Source organism: Thunnus thynnus, chromosome 24 (genome assembly GCF_963924715.1).
Source record: "Thunnus thynnus chromosome 24, fThuThy2.1, whole genome shotgun sequence".
Lineage (NCBI taxonomy): Eukaryota > Metazoa > Chordata > Actinopteri > Scombriformes > Scombridae > Thunnus > Thunnus thynnus.
The window spans coordinates 4,128,128-4,143,010 of NC_089540.1; the positions used below are offsets into that span (position 1 = coordinate 4,128,128).

The 14,883-nt window shown below is 37.0% G+C and overlaps 1 protein-coding gene across 2 annotated transcripts; it reads left to right on the forward strand.

Moving 5' to 3' along the window:
* The first annotated feature begins 6,712 nt into the window (after window positions 1-6,712).
* Window positions 6,713-13,937, forward strand: LOC137177413 (retinol dehydrogenase 7-like). Of its 2 annotated transcripts, XM_067583715.1 has the most exons (6): window positions 6,713-6,889; window positions 9,720-9,822; window positions 12,426-12,740; window positions 13,069-13,327; window positions 13,442-13,605; window positions 13,698-13,937. In XM_067583715.1, exons 3-6 carry the CDS (start codon window positions 12,428-12,430, stop codon window positions 13,919-13,921), a joined length of 960 nt encoding a protein of 319 aa, XP_067439816.1. In that variant the 5' UTR covers window positions 6,713-6,889; window positions 9,720-9,822; window positions 12,426-12,427; the 3' UTR covers window positions 13,922-13,937. The 2 variants fall into 2 exon arrangements, with proteins under 2 accessions (XP_067439816.1, XP_067439817.1); XM_067583716.1 differs by lacking the exon at window positions 6,713-6,889 and having other exon boundaries at window positions 9,705-9,822.
* The last annotated feature ends 946 nt before the right edge of the window (window positions 13,938-14,883 follow it).

Below are 14,883 nucleotides of genomic sequence, written 5' to 3' on the forward strand. Positions count from 1 at the left end.
AAATAGTGTCCTTTAAACCAAAAGCTAAACGTTGCAGGCCTGAGTCATTGCTCAGGAGCGTGGTGACCTAAAACAAATGCATTTACAAATGCATGCTGCCAAATCAAATAGCACATACACTGGTTAGTTGTTACTTACAAATCCCTGAGTTGAAACATGGGCGATGATTGACGAGGGGAACAATGAGTGAGGTTACAGGCTGGTGGGCAACAGTCCAGATGAAGTGATAGCTGAGCGGGAGACATCTACTCTTCCATAGAGTCCAAGGACTGTTTCCTGGTCCTCAGTCTTCTGCAGGTTCCTATATGTCCGTTACCCTTGGTAAAACTCTGCATCCACCAACGTAATGAACATAAACACTCTTCAACAGCGTATACCATCTAAAAGTTGAGCAAGCAGAAAAAGATGATACATTGATAGGGGACATCCCTGCCAGATGCCACATTTCACATCTATTCCATTACAAAATAAATCTTGGTCAATGGTAAATTTATGCTCAACAGTCTCAAAGGCCTTGAAGAAGAATGCAAAACAACTGAAATAAGGGAAGTAAGCAAGTAAATCTAAATCTAGTTTAATACTCTGTTGATAGAAATGTGTCTTTTGGACAGAGTATAAACTTTTAAAGGAAGAAATGACAGATTCTTCTTCTTACAAATGAAAAGTTTAAACCATAACCTTCAGTTCAGTAAACTCAGTAGTTTTGATGTTACAGCTGTACAGTCTTGGTCTGGTATGACCAGTAGCTTGTGGTGTCTAATGTCAGCAAATTCTAGGTAGATGTTGCTGTAAAACAGACATTACTGAGTCAGTTTGCTGACTTTGACTCTTCTCTTCTTTTGCTATGTTACACCATGTTTGTGCATTTAACATTATTCCATAATCAATACACTGTTCAGCAAAAGTTACACAGGCACTTTAAAGCTAAAACATAGTTTTACAATGGTCTATAAATGTGAGCATGAGCAGAGAATGGATGTAGATGTTGCCACAGGGTGACATTTAAACACTAGACTAGAGGTTATTGCCCTCTTCTAGCTCAACTTCCTGGTCAGGTTCATGCTACAGATACTTCTGTCATCTTTTTGGCTGGACTGCCCTATAACTGCATCTATCCATCATTGATTGTTGTTGTCATTTTCATTCTAGGACTGATAATGTCACTTAACTAAATTTTAATATTTGTTCAGGCAGGAAAGTAACCATTTAGCTTCCCAATATGTGGTCAGTTTATCCAAATAATACCTATTTGAGAAAAGAGGATCTGTGTTTTGTTTGTCTGTGTGACTTACTGTCAATTTCCACAGGTGTGTCTTGTGTCTTTTGAAAAAAAAAGCACTTCTGTGTTCATGGTAAATAAAATAAAAGCAACAAATACATTTATGAATGCAAACCTTACACACATGAAACACCGTATTGGGGTTATTTACACTCAGTGTTAATGATTAACTTGATAGTAAGTGTATTAAATATATTTTAGAGTTGTGGTGGGTGAGTGAAATAATATATGTAACATAAAAAAGCCTACATTTTAACTAAACCCTTCTTACAACAGCACCATATACACCCAAAATCTGCTGCAATGTATTTTACGTATTTTTAATGTTTTTCTTATGCTGTAGGGATCACAGGGTTATTCAGATTAATTTTGGTTATCAGAAATAATAAATAATTGACTATTAAGAATAGGATTTAATTCACATTAAATCCATCTTGGGGGTACCACCCCGGAAGAGAGGGAAATGATAAATGATTCATCCTAAATTTTGGTAATCCCAATTAATAATTAGAGTCAAAATAAAGGGTGAAATCTGGTTAAATGCTTAATGCCTTGTCATGGAAATTTAAGATGAATTCACAGAGAGTAAGTTGTCTTTCAGAGCTTTATTGCAATATCCAGAATACACACTTGCAAAAGCGGATCTCCCAGTTTGCTAGGCTGAAGAGATACTGACAGTATTTGTACATACAGCCACATACATCACAATCATCCCATATTTGTAACCCTTATAGGTTTCTTTTAATTAATTTACCAACTCTCTGGGGAGTTTCTCTCGGTCTTCTGAGAATTTAGAGTTGAAGGCCGAATCCTTACGTGCCTTTCCTCCTTAAGAACTTTTGACTCTCTGCCTCTGTCTAATGAGCAGTAACAGGTACAGGTTACAGTGACCAAGCCCAACACCTCACCATTGATGGCACCTGTTAGGAACATTTTCACATGGGAAGCAGAGATTATAAAGTCCTACAATGTGCTTTTGACTATATAAGATATGACTATATAAGATATAAGATTCCATCTCATACCCAAATTCAGTCATAACATTGTTATAGTTGAGGTTGTAGCATCAATGAAATAACAACACAATGAAGGCAATTTTGAGTACTTTGTATGGCAGAGGTTGACTTCAACAATATTCAGACAAAAAACAGCAATATGACTTCTTGTTATAATATATCAGGGTTTATTTTACTTTACCAGTAGTAACTATACAGCCAATACCATTCAAGTATATTAGTATTATATAGAGTGTGTAGGCTCTTTTATACAGAGATCCCGCATTACAGCCATAAAAAAGATCTGTCATTAAGCCACCTTTGCTTTTTTACACTGAACCAAACAAAGTTGGCACAATGCTGCCCCCCTGTGTGCTTTTACATAGCATGTTGGATATAGAGGTGTGGAGCGTCAGCTCCCTGTTCCACCGTGCTGGCTATCCCTTTTATACAGATGTCGATCCGGCTCTGTGACTGCCTTCATAATTGGCTTATTGGTAGAGCAACTGTGCAGCTTTCTGCATTCTGGACCAGTTTTTTTAGACATGTTGGGGCATCCTGATAATAATGAATTGCAATAATCCAATGTAGAAGAAACAAATGCAAATTACTAGTTTTTCTGTATCTTTTTGAGACAGAATGTGCCTGATTTTTGCAATGTTATGTAGGTGAAAAAAGGCAGTCCTTGAAATTTGTTTTACATAGGCGTTAAAGGACATATCCTAATCGAACATATCTCCCAAATTCCTCACGGTGGTGCTGGAGGCCAGGGTAATGCAATCTAGAGTAGCTATATCATTAGATAATGTGTTTCTAAGGTGTTTAGGGCCAAGTACGATAACTTCAGTTTTGTCTGCGTTTAGTAGCAGAAAATTGCAGGTCGTCCAGGTCTTTATTGGTTTCATCTGGCTTCATTGATAAATATAATTGGGTATCATTTGCATAACAATGAAAATTTATGGAGTGTTTCCTAATAATATCACCTAAAGGAAGCATATATAAGGTGAATAGTATTGGTCCAAGCACAGAAACTTGTGGAACCCCGTGTTAATGTATACAAACTGAAATTGATCTGATAAATAGGATTTAAACCACCTTAATGCTATTCCTTTAATGTCAATTAAATGTTCCAGTCTCTGAAATAGGATGTGATGGTCAAGGTGTCAAATGCAGCACTAAGATCTAACAAGACAAGTACAGATAGAAGTCCTTTGTCCGATGCAATTAGGAGGTCATTTGTAACTTTCACCAGTGCTGTCCCTGTGCTATGGTGCGTTCTAAATCCTGACAGAAAATCCCCAAATAAACTATTATAATGCAGAAAGTCACACAAGTGATTGGGGACTGCTCACTCAAGGATCTTAAAGAGAAATAGATTAGATGTAGGTCTATAGTTGGCTAAAACACCTGAATCAAGAGTAGGCTTTTTAAGAGGAGGTTTAATTACAGCTACTTTAAAGGAGTAGAAGAAACATTTCTACATTGATGGGAGTTGTTTCTTCCAGGATGCCTGTAGTGGAAATTTAAGATGAATTCACAGAGAGCAAGTTGTCTTTCAGAGTTTTATTGCAATATCCAGAATACATATTTGCAAGTCCAGATCTCCCAGTTTGCTAGGCTGAAGAGATATTGAATGAAGTTCAGTGTTGGTACTTGCATACACAGCCACATGCATCACAATCATCCCATATTCATCACCCTAACAGTTATTTTTAATTAATTCACCATATCTCTAGGGAGTTTCTTTCAGTCTCTGCTGAGAATTAAGAGTTCAAGGCCAAATCCTTATCTGCCTTTCCTCCCTGGACATTTCCTCTAAAGTTACAGTGACCGAGTCCCACACCTCACCTTTGATAGTACCTGGAACATTTTCACACAGGAAGCAGAGATCATTAAGTCTTACTATGAGCTTTTGACTATAAGGCAGTGTAACATTATCTTAAGACAATAACATAAGTGTATGTTTCCGTTTCAATGACAATTATTCGTTGCCTAACCAGGCGACACATAAGTTGAAATCCCTCTAGCGTTTTATTTCACCTTCCTTGAATGTAACAATCAGCCGAAGCATGCTATTTTCATTCCACTGAGCAAAACACTGCAAGTTTCAACAAACACACACAAAATTGGCAAAGTGAAGGTTTAATATTTATTCCCATAAACTTGAAAACAAATACAACTTCAGCTGAACTTTTGTCATACCTCATTAACCCAAGGAGACATTTCTGTTCATGTGTGTCTTTCAGAAAACTTTGCTGAATGCTGAATGAGTGTTATGATAGAGATTGCTTGTATTTAGTTTGTTTGTATATTGGTACATCATGAGGATTCCTCTTTGTCAAAGGTACACATGTGATCTAAAGGTAAACAAAAGGCTAGGCCCACTTTAAAAAATTAAAAATGATTGTTTGAGACTGCATGCTTGCACATGAAAACAACCAATAGCTGGTTTGTGTACTGTCGGTCACTCACTGCCTGCTCTACTGCTGCCTTCACATACTGTTAGGAAACTAGAAAGATGGAGAACATGAACATTTCAGGAAAGTCTGCTAGGTACTGATACTCTCTGCTTTCTGAACAACAGCACATGAAGGCAGCAGTAAGAAGTACTTATGAAGTTCAGTGTTTGGAAACAAAAGCTTACATGCAGCAGCTGAAGACATAGAAGAAGAAGTAGGGGTACAAACACTGACAATCATCATTTGGGTAAATGAAATCAACCTAGTGCAGTCAATATTGTTGAAAATGTGCATAGAAACAATCTCAACAGTCTTAAATACAGCTTTAAAAATCATTATTATTTTCTTTGTAAGTTGAACTCAATAATTGATGGTGAATTAGTACATGTAAAGTCATTCTTAGTAAATTTTCTCTTTATCTTTATGAAATACTTTCTCAACTTTCTAACAGTTGATTATCTAGATGAACAATCTTCAGTGTCAGGGCTTGGAAAAATGTACAATATAAACATCATCTGGAAACGCTGCCTTCATCATATCAGACATTTAGACGCCACATTCAAAAAATGTTTCATGAGGAATGCAGTTGTTTTACATTGCTGTAAATGAATTGTGTGTTCTTGTAACTATATGACACTTCTGCCAAAGTCTCTCTCGTATAAGACACAAAACATTTTTTTTAGGTTTTTTTTTTGCTACCTTTATCTGTAATTTGTTCATTATTATAAGGTGTGTTTTTGATGTTAAGGAGACAACAGCTACAAATAAAACCTGAACATAAAGATTTTTCATATTGCCACAAATATAAACATATTCATTTTCTGACCCCTTTCAAATGCAGTGGAGCATGTGCTGACAGCTTTTAGCTGATAAATGTATCAAAATATGCAGCACAGTTCTTATTTTTGTCACGACTGTCACAAATAAACTAACAAGAAAAATCACTGTTTTCATCACAGAGTTCACTACTATAAATGCCTATTGTAAGCATTTACAAGTTGCATTTGCAAATTTTACTGTCAAGGAGTAAGTGAAGGCAGCATCTGCACAACAGGAAAGGAGTCACCGAACAGCATTGCTGCCACCTCATGGTAAAAATGTACAATGCCTCAGATGACCCTTCACACAGAGAGAATGTTGACTGAAAATAAATAAACTGGATCACTGGTGTGTGGTGCAGTTATTTCACACTAAGAAACAAGGCACATGAACATAACCAGATGACTGTGCTATGTGCATTTCCACATCCTGGATTGTTGAACAGACACAGGATGTTTTGTTATGATGTGCATCAGCATAGACAGGAAACAGAAAGCTACACACAGTAGGTTTGTGGTAAGAAATCTGATGCAATTTGCCTAAATGGTGGTGGAAATATGATTCAACCGTGAGGTATTGACGTGTGTTGTTTCACAGTAGTGCATGTTGATATAAAGGTTTGTATTAGAGCTCTGCCACAACTGGCCACAAGTAAGAGTTAAGGGTTTATAATAGTCAGTTTCTTTTCATTCTCTTCTCCAGCAGCTGATTTCATATTCTATTTGTTTTATATTAAAAACATGGAAGTATAGGGGATGTACTGTAAGATATGGAGACAGTATAACAAGTAATTGTTGTTACAGATTGTGTCAAGTCAGTACACAAGTATATCTTAATACCCATTTTTAAAAGAAGCTCTCTTTGATGAACGTCAGTAACTTATCACAAAATAATTTAACAAGACAGACAACAGTAAAAGGTTTCACAAAATAAAATGACAAAACAGAAATCATTGCAACATTTCAGAAAACAACCCAACAAAAGAGGAAAACCCAAAGAGAAAACACTGAGGTTCCCAAATTGTCTTAATCACTCTTAATTATGATTGGAGGTCAACGATGTCACACAGATAACGAGGTGATATATGAAGCAGCTTGTTTTTCTTCAGTACTGCCTTTGTTGGTGGTTATTTGGTTTCACCAGTCACAAGTCTCAAATTTGGCAGCAGTCACTCACAGATGCTGTCACTAAATGGCTAAACTTAACTTTAAAAATGTGAAGCTAAAGGCTGTGATACACAACCCAGTAAGTCCAAACTGAATCAAGTCCAACTGCTAGCAAGCTAAAGACTCGCACAGGTTTTCAGGAGGTGGTGGAGAGAAAGCAAAAGCTAAAAGGTAAGTGAATATTGGACTTAAATTCACCTGGCGGCCAGAAACACAACTCCTGTGTTGCTCCTTGTCTGCTGGATATGTGAGTAGTCAATGTTTGTTAACATCACATTAGCATAATTTAGCAAACATTTACACAACCGATTGATAAGGTGATTTATAAGGTGTTAGCTTGTTTAGGAGTTCTTCTTCCCCTTGGTGGCTGAAAATTGATAAATGTTGATTTTAAATTTATGATATCAAACAAATTACATTCCATGGGATGTTAAACGTCCCTTTTCAAAAGTAAGAAAATGTGCCTCTGAAGCTGCTAAGATTTTTTTTGTTGTTAAATCTGTTTTAGCATTAAGGTGGTGCCTTGGTTGATTTATGCAAATTTCACCATGTTGTTTTTGTAGATTGTGTTTACTCACCACAAACAGAAAATGCATCATTTCTGAAAACCCTCTCCTTTTCCTGTTGACTTTATACGTTTACTATGTGGAGTCCTATGTATGCAAAATGTTCGCTCAACATTTTGCCCAACACTTAAATATTTAAAACTCAAAAGAACTTATCTTTGCCTCAATTTGCGAGACCTTCAGTAAATCGTCCACAAGGAACGAATGGACAAGAGGTTCCTGTAAGTTTTACCAACTTAAATGCAAAAGTTTTTTTTCTGAAATGTCACCGTGTTTTCTAGTTTTTGAAATATTGTAATAATTTTGTGTTGTGCACTTCAAGGCCAGCATATGCATATTTTTACCCTTTGTTACTCTCCATGTCATTTGAGTAAAGGGGTTGCAAGCAAGATTTATCAGAGTAATGCTGTTCTTCCAGTACAGTTCTCAGGTTTTGGTACTTTATTTGAATATTTTGATTTGATGTTACTTTATACTTTGTTAAATGTACTAATCGTACTTATTACTACACTATAAATTTATCTGAAAGCTGTAGTTGCTATTGGTTTACAAATAAATTTAAACTTACCAGTTTTCCAGAACGTTCCAGATAGATTCAGTGTTGAGTAGCTGATATAGAACTTTTCTACAACCTTCCAGTTATATAAATAGTAGTATAAATACAGGGGCCTCAAGACCAAGACAATTTATTTTCACTATAATTCCATCCATAAGTAACAAAATGACAGAATGTATGACTATTTTGGTCATGGGTTTCATACACTTCCTGTAATAAAACATCTAAAAGCAAAAATCTTCTCAGACGGGGGAGCCTGGGACAAAATCTTATCAAATGGGGGTCCATGGTCTAATTTGTGTTAGGGCTCCTGGACGTGAAAAGTTTGAGAACCACTGATCTAAAGAGTTGAGTTATCCATGTGAGGGGAAACATTAGAGGAGGAGATAGGAATAAACAAATGAGAATGAATCTTGTGATAAATCTAGTGATATATTATCTCGAGAAATCAGCCTTTTGTTATCTTGAGATCACCAGTTAATTTATGTCGTGATCTCGGGATGACAGCATTAAAAAAAATAATTACGAGCACGGCCGTTCTCGGCTTCTGTAGAAATGTCCACCATGAAAATACAGTAATGTAATCATGGATGTATATGAATGTAATGTGGAAGTAAATATTTATTCGGCTACTTCATGGACGTATTATAAGAGCTGGATAGGGCGCTGCCGCTCAGTCTTGCAGCTATTTCTCCCAGTGGCCACTTGTTATATTGCACCGAAAAATCCCCCTGCAACTTCAAAAGCATTTTCCATAGACTGTATGGCATTTTCCCATGGAGAGCTCTTACAATACATCCATGCATTTTCCCCATAGACCACCACTGTAAAAGAGAAGTCTGCAAAACTGATGACAGGATACCTCGAAATGCAAACAGGGTCAATTATTTTTATAATTGACTATTTGTAAAACTTTCCTTAAGCCGAGAAACGCGTGCCGAGGAGCTCGTGGGCGGGGCTTACGGGTATGGAAGCGTAATACATTCACTTCAGGAAAAAAATGCCGTTTTTCAGTTTTTCCAAGATAATTATATCGGAAATTCTGAGAAAAGTTTGCCGCCATCTGAATTTCGTTGCGCCTAAAGTAGTGTAATTATGGTAACAACGGCCTCTGAGCCAGGTGAAGATCTGAGAGATACATATACGCTTTTTCTTTCATGTTCTTTCTGTGTTCTTTTATGAACATAATTGTACTTTTTCTCAGGTTTGACCTGTTGTAACTTTTATTTTTGCCAATGGGTTATCAGATGAATCCTAAGGATTGCTGGTCCAGATGTCCTCTCTAACCTTATTAAAGTCAAGTCACCCCACTGTACCTGTTTGTGGAAATTGCAAACTAAAATCACCTCTCAACTCAGCTAAGCTCAGCTGTTTGTTTCATCATTTTTTGGGCTTGGGTTAAACATTTTTGTCTGTCCTTAGGTGCCTGTGCAAAGGGGACAAATTAATAGCAATGACATCTATATTACTTAAAGACACAAGTATCTTCCAATGTGTGAAGCCAAAACCAAAATAAAACTGGATTAAACTAAACCAGTCGGAACATGTAATTCGAGCTCTCAAAAATGAGAATAGAATTATAATTATTTTCTATGAAAACCTTTCTCAGAATTTCCATCTTATTATCTTGTTGATTCAGAAAAACAGCAGATTGGATTGAATGGGCGCCATTTTTGGTCCTGTATCCACCTCTTATAATACATCCATGACCTATTTAAAAGAAATAACACGATCTGCACCTATGACTTTTGTTATAAACCGATCCCGTTCTACATACTGCGTTACGGTAGGTGGCGGTATGCACGTATAAGTCGGTATTTCAATCCGCCAATAAACGCAAAGAGGAAGAAAAAGAAGCTATGACCTTTGTCGCCGACAGGTGGCTCATTTAAAGGAGTGGTTGACTACTCAAACGAAGTTGCACACTAAACCACGAGTTTGACAACCAGCTGAGACAAGGCAGGACAACCTCTCCCCGACAGGTATGAGATTCAAATGTCAATTTTTATTCTCTTTGTTTACATGTTTACTGAGATAACTTAAAATAGCTAGATGAAGAGAAAACTTAATGTACACTAGGAACCAGTAAACTCGACATAGAAGACGCATTTTTATAAAAAAAACAATCTATTTTGTATGATGACGTATGCCGCTATTCTAGTATGAACTAACCGGAATCGCACAACTTCAAAATGTATACTGTAAAATGCTATTTATAGTCAATAACAGGAAGCATATGGTGTTATATGTTCGTCACATAAAGAAATTTCTGCTTAGTGTACTTTTAAATCACTGGATAACCTCACTGTTTGTTCACTATCAAGTTGTGCATCAAAGTTTGTGAACCCGGCGAGTAATTTGACAGTTTAGTTCATTTAATGCCTAGAAAGTCATTAGACAACTTCCTCTACTACAGTGATTCATCAATATCTAACGGGCTAACTGTAATGTAAAATAGTGTGCAGTGAGAGAAAAATGAACTGTCTTTGAAATGCAGTGGTGGCAGAAATAAAATCACTATTAAAAGTATACTCATATTGTAGAAAATGCTCCCTTTTGAGTGTTATATTACTGTTAACTAAATTATTGGATTGTAAATAGTTAAGCATTAATGTATAAGTAGAATTTCATTGTGTAACCTGGTTGAGGGGGAGCTCATTTGAATTGTTTTACAATGTCGGGTAGTTTAATCTTTAGCAATGCATTGTATTTTAGAAGGTGATCACATATTTGGAATGAAAAGTTGAATCTGAAGTAGAGCTGCAATGATTAGTCGCCTGACAATATTAATGAACTATTTTCAGAATCATCTTTATCAGCCAAATGTGTTTTACACATACATCTGAAGACATCACCATCAACTCTTATGATATTAAAAACGTGCATTTTTACTATTTTCTCACATTTTATAGACAAAAATGACTAAGGTTAAGTGAGAAAATGATCAATAATGAAAATAATCGTTAGTTGCAGCACAAAATGTGAAGCACTAGAGTAAACGTACTGATTCATGGCAGAGTCTGTGTCTTCACCTTGCACAAGAAGTATGTTGAAAAAGTATGTTGAAACATCAAGGGTATGCCACTGGGTTAAACTTTGTTTGTAACGCTTTTTGTCAGACAGCCAAAGTAATTGTGCATGTGTACTTGCTCTCTGTCACTCTTTCATAGGCACATGTGCACGGGCGCACGCACACACATACACACACACACACATTCATAAAGAGCCTGACTCAGCAAAATGTTTACTATTTGCTGACCTTGTCTGAAACTGGACTTGTATCATGATTTTTTTTTTTCTGATTTTTACATTTTATTTTATTGATAGACACTCAACTATAAATCTGAGACCAAAGTTAATATTTAAAAATAACATATCATAGACTGTGACAATAAATGTTACAATAAAATAAATGTATAGAAGCCTGTAGGTAAATCGTTGCTGAAAGAACCTCACCTGAGATTCTGTCCTTTCAGTTTGCAGATTTATGTGTTAACTCAAGAGTTTCATGACAGAGTCACAGTGAGGCTCAAACATATCTTTAAATCATCTCATCACCTAATTTATAAACCCTCAACTTAATATTGTATTGATATCCCACCTGTAACACATGTATAACTGTATATTAACTTTAGTCACTGTACCTGAGCCATTACTACTGTTATTTAGTAAACAGCACTAATTTTTATCTTAACAAGAGTCAATACATTTTTAATTAAATCATTTTCAAAAACTACTGTCAGCCTATCCCAAGGGAGGCGTCTCTTCTTACCTTAAAGGAGCACCAGAGAACCTCAGTGATGAGCAGGAGTCGGGAACTTTGGTTGGAGTGTAAAAAAAAAAAATACAAACCAGTTTTATTTGGTTTTACAAAGCAAGCAATCTAAGACTTCAAAAATAGTAAAATACAAAAAAACCAAAAACATTAAAGAGAGTCTCTAAGAGATCCCTCCAAAGGCCCTAAGGAAAAAGTGATCTTGCCAAAAGAAAAAGGAACCAACTCTCCGAGACTCTCGGCTTTTCTTTTTATTAATCTATAACATCCTCATACTTGTGTAATCACATTACACCGCACCGCAATTTCATGCTGTTACATGACTTTACACAAAATAGTGAGCTTGCATCAGAGTACAAGGAACTTTTGAACTCCCTCTTATTCATATTTTGAGACTGTTATCAAAGGATTTCTGCAAGATGCATGAACACAGCTCTTTCAGAATTTCAGGTGGCTGCGTTTAGTTTTGTGATGTTTGTTTAGTATTTGTATAATCACTCTAGAACATTCGGTTCCAGTTTAATAGACGTTGCACAAGTTATGCAAATTCCTCAGAAACTGGTAACACATTAACTTATGTCAATTTGTCCCCGACTTTAATTAAATAAAATAGTTCAAAGTAGGCTTGAATAGAGTTTGTCTCAGCCACATATAGTGGAACTTCCAACAAAATAATGTTCATGTCTTAATGACACATATGCAATAACTCTGCATATGAGAGATCAGTAAATATATTGTAGGGACATGTCCTTACTACCCAAATCTACTCAGCATATTCTGGTAACATTGTGTAACTCTTTGTCCCCACAGTCATGTTCCTGTACCTCTTGGGGCTGGTGGTGCTCTACTACCTGTACCGCTGGGTGATGGAGCTGCCCAGGGTCTCTGACAAGGGCAGCAAGTATGTGTACATCACCGGCTGCGACAGTGGCTTTGGTAACCTCCTGGCCCGGCATCTGGACAAGCAGGGCTTCAGAGTCATCGCTGCTTGTTTCACCGAGAAAGGAGAGGAGGATCTGAGGAAGTCCTGCTCCAGCAACCTGATCACGACACATCTGGATGTTAGGTCAAAAGAAAGCGTCACCAAAGTTGCAGAGATGATCAAGGACAAAGTCGGGGAGCGAGGTGCGTGTGGAGGGTGTCTGTCTTTTGTTGTTCCTTTTTTATTTTTTCCAACCAGTTTGTCCCATTGGGAGGGAAACAGTGCTTTTGGATATATAATTGAGGATTATCAGTTTAATCTAGCTCAACTCCAACACAATCAAATATACCAACCAACACCCAACACATCACTCTTCTCTATATTGTTATCAGCATGTATTAACATGCTTTGAGTTTCCTCTCCTTCAAGATGTGACTCAGTTCTGCTCTCAAGACTTGACAGGCTAGAATTGAAAGAAAAGTCTTTAAAAATCATTTAACTGACCGGGTGTCGTCCGTGTGATTCTTCTAGGCTTATGGGCTGTAGTGAACAACGCAGGCGTGGCCGTCCCCTCCGCCCCGTGCGATTGGCTTACCATTGATGACTACAAGTCCATGCTGGACGTGAACCTGAACGGGGTAATCAGCGTGACCCTGAGCGTCCTGCCGCTGATAAAGAAGGCCAGGGGAAGGGTGGTGAACGTAGCCAGTGTGTTTGGGAGGATCAGTGTTACGGGAGGCCCATACACCATTTCCAAGTATGGTGTGGAGGCTTTCAATGACAGTCTCAGGTGAAACATTAACTCACATCAACAATTATATGTCAGTGTGTCAATACAAAGATATCTTTCTTTCAGTATCAAAGTTTGCACACCTGCTCTGATATAATCAAATATCTCGCTTAGGTTAGGTATGGCGCCTTTTGGTGTCAAAGTCCTCTGCATTGAGCCAGGGTTCTTCAAAACAAACGTGACCGACGTTGCTATCCTGAGCAAAAATGTGAAGATGCTGTGGGACAGATTGCCCCAGGAGGTCAGAGACGACTATGGACAGGAGTATCTACAAAAGTGTACGTTTTTAATCACTTCTTTTCTTCATTTATTTGTATGTTTTGTATTCAGCTATATATTTATTCCACTCTCTTTTTTTCCCCCCTCCAAGCGCTTGATATAATATCAAACAAAGTTTCCAAGATAAGTGATGCAGATCTGATGAAGGTGGTCAGCTGTATGGAGCACGCTGTATCTGCTGTCCGGACCCGCACCCGCTACTCCCCAGGCTGGGACGCCAAGCTATTCTGGCTGCCGCTGTCGTACATGCCAACCTGTTTTACTGATTACATTATGAGCAAAGAAGGCATTCCTATCGCCAGGTCGATGCAATAAAGTGTACTTATTTTCATCTGTGTGCAGATTTCATTTTCCTCTTAACTAAACAAGTTTACAAGTATATTGATGTCTTGTCATTTCTCATAGAATCCCACAGCTGGTCTTGTCTTTTTCACCAGCAATTGAAAGTGGGAATGTTCAAGGCCAGCTAATCTACAAGCAGATACTAGTATAATGTCATTGACCTTGGTGATAGGCATGTGTGAAAGGTCAAGGTCAAGAGGAGCAATAAAAATTTTGACTTGATTACAAAGTACATGTGGAGCAGGACCATGTTGTTTGTATGGTTCCTTCTGCAGAAATGGAAACTTGAAATAGATTTGATTGTTGTAATCAGAGGAATCCCTGCATATCTAATTGTTACATGGCACAGAAATAATAAATACATGTATGTTTAACTTTGTGAATTTTATCAAGAGCGGCAGAGACAGAGCTGTCACGTCGCCTATAAGACATCCTGGATCAACTTGGTAATGAAATCATCCAGACATTCAGCAAATGTGGATGTTTGAGTTATTTGTAAATGTGCATGATTGGAAACCAGCTGCAATAGTCTTATCTTTTCCACAGTGGGAGGCTCTAGTGTTCATATGGAGGTAAATTAGTGCCATAATTTGAATATCAGCAACTGAATACCAAAATAAAACTTGAAGTTTGATCACTATTGAATACTGTTTAAATTTAAATATCACTGAATTTATTGTGCTGAAATATTTAACTTTCTGAATTCATGTGGACTGAATTTCACTGAGATTCTCAAGTCACTTTAAAGTTGAACAATTTCAAGAACTTTTTCCAGTATACTTATTTTAAGGTTCTGAAATTCAGATAAAAACTCTTCTGCTTAAAATCCAAAAGCTATATCCAAGTTGTTCTTTCAGTGATATCAAATCAGATAAAAAAATTCCAAGTCAAAGTCCAGTCAGTCTCTTGTTGCTCAAATACTTTGTATTAAAAGA

Coding starts and splice junctions, on each gene's coding strand:
- LOC137177413 (XM_067583715.1), top strand. CDS start 12,428: ATGTTCCTGTACCTCTTGGGGCTGGTGGTGCTCTACTACCTGTACCGC. Junction 13,328..13,441: donor GCTTTCAATGACAGTCTCAG/GTGAAACATTAA, acceptor TATCTCGCTTAG/GTTAGGTATGGCGCCTTTTG. Junction 13,606..13,697: donor ACAGGAGTATCTACAAAAGT/GTACGTTTTTAA, acceptor CCCCCCTCCAAG/CGCTTGATATAATATCAAAC.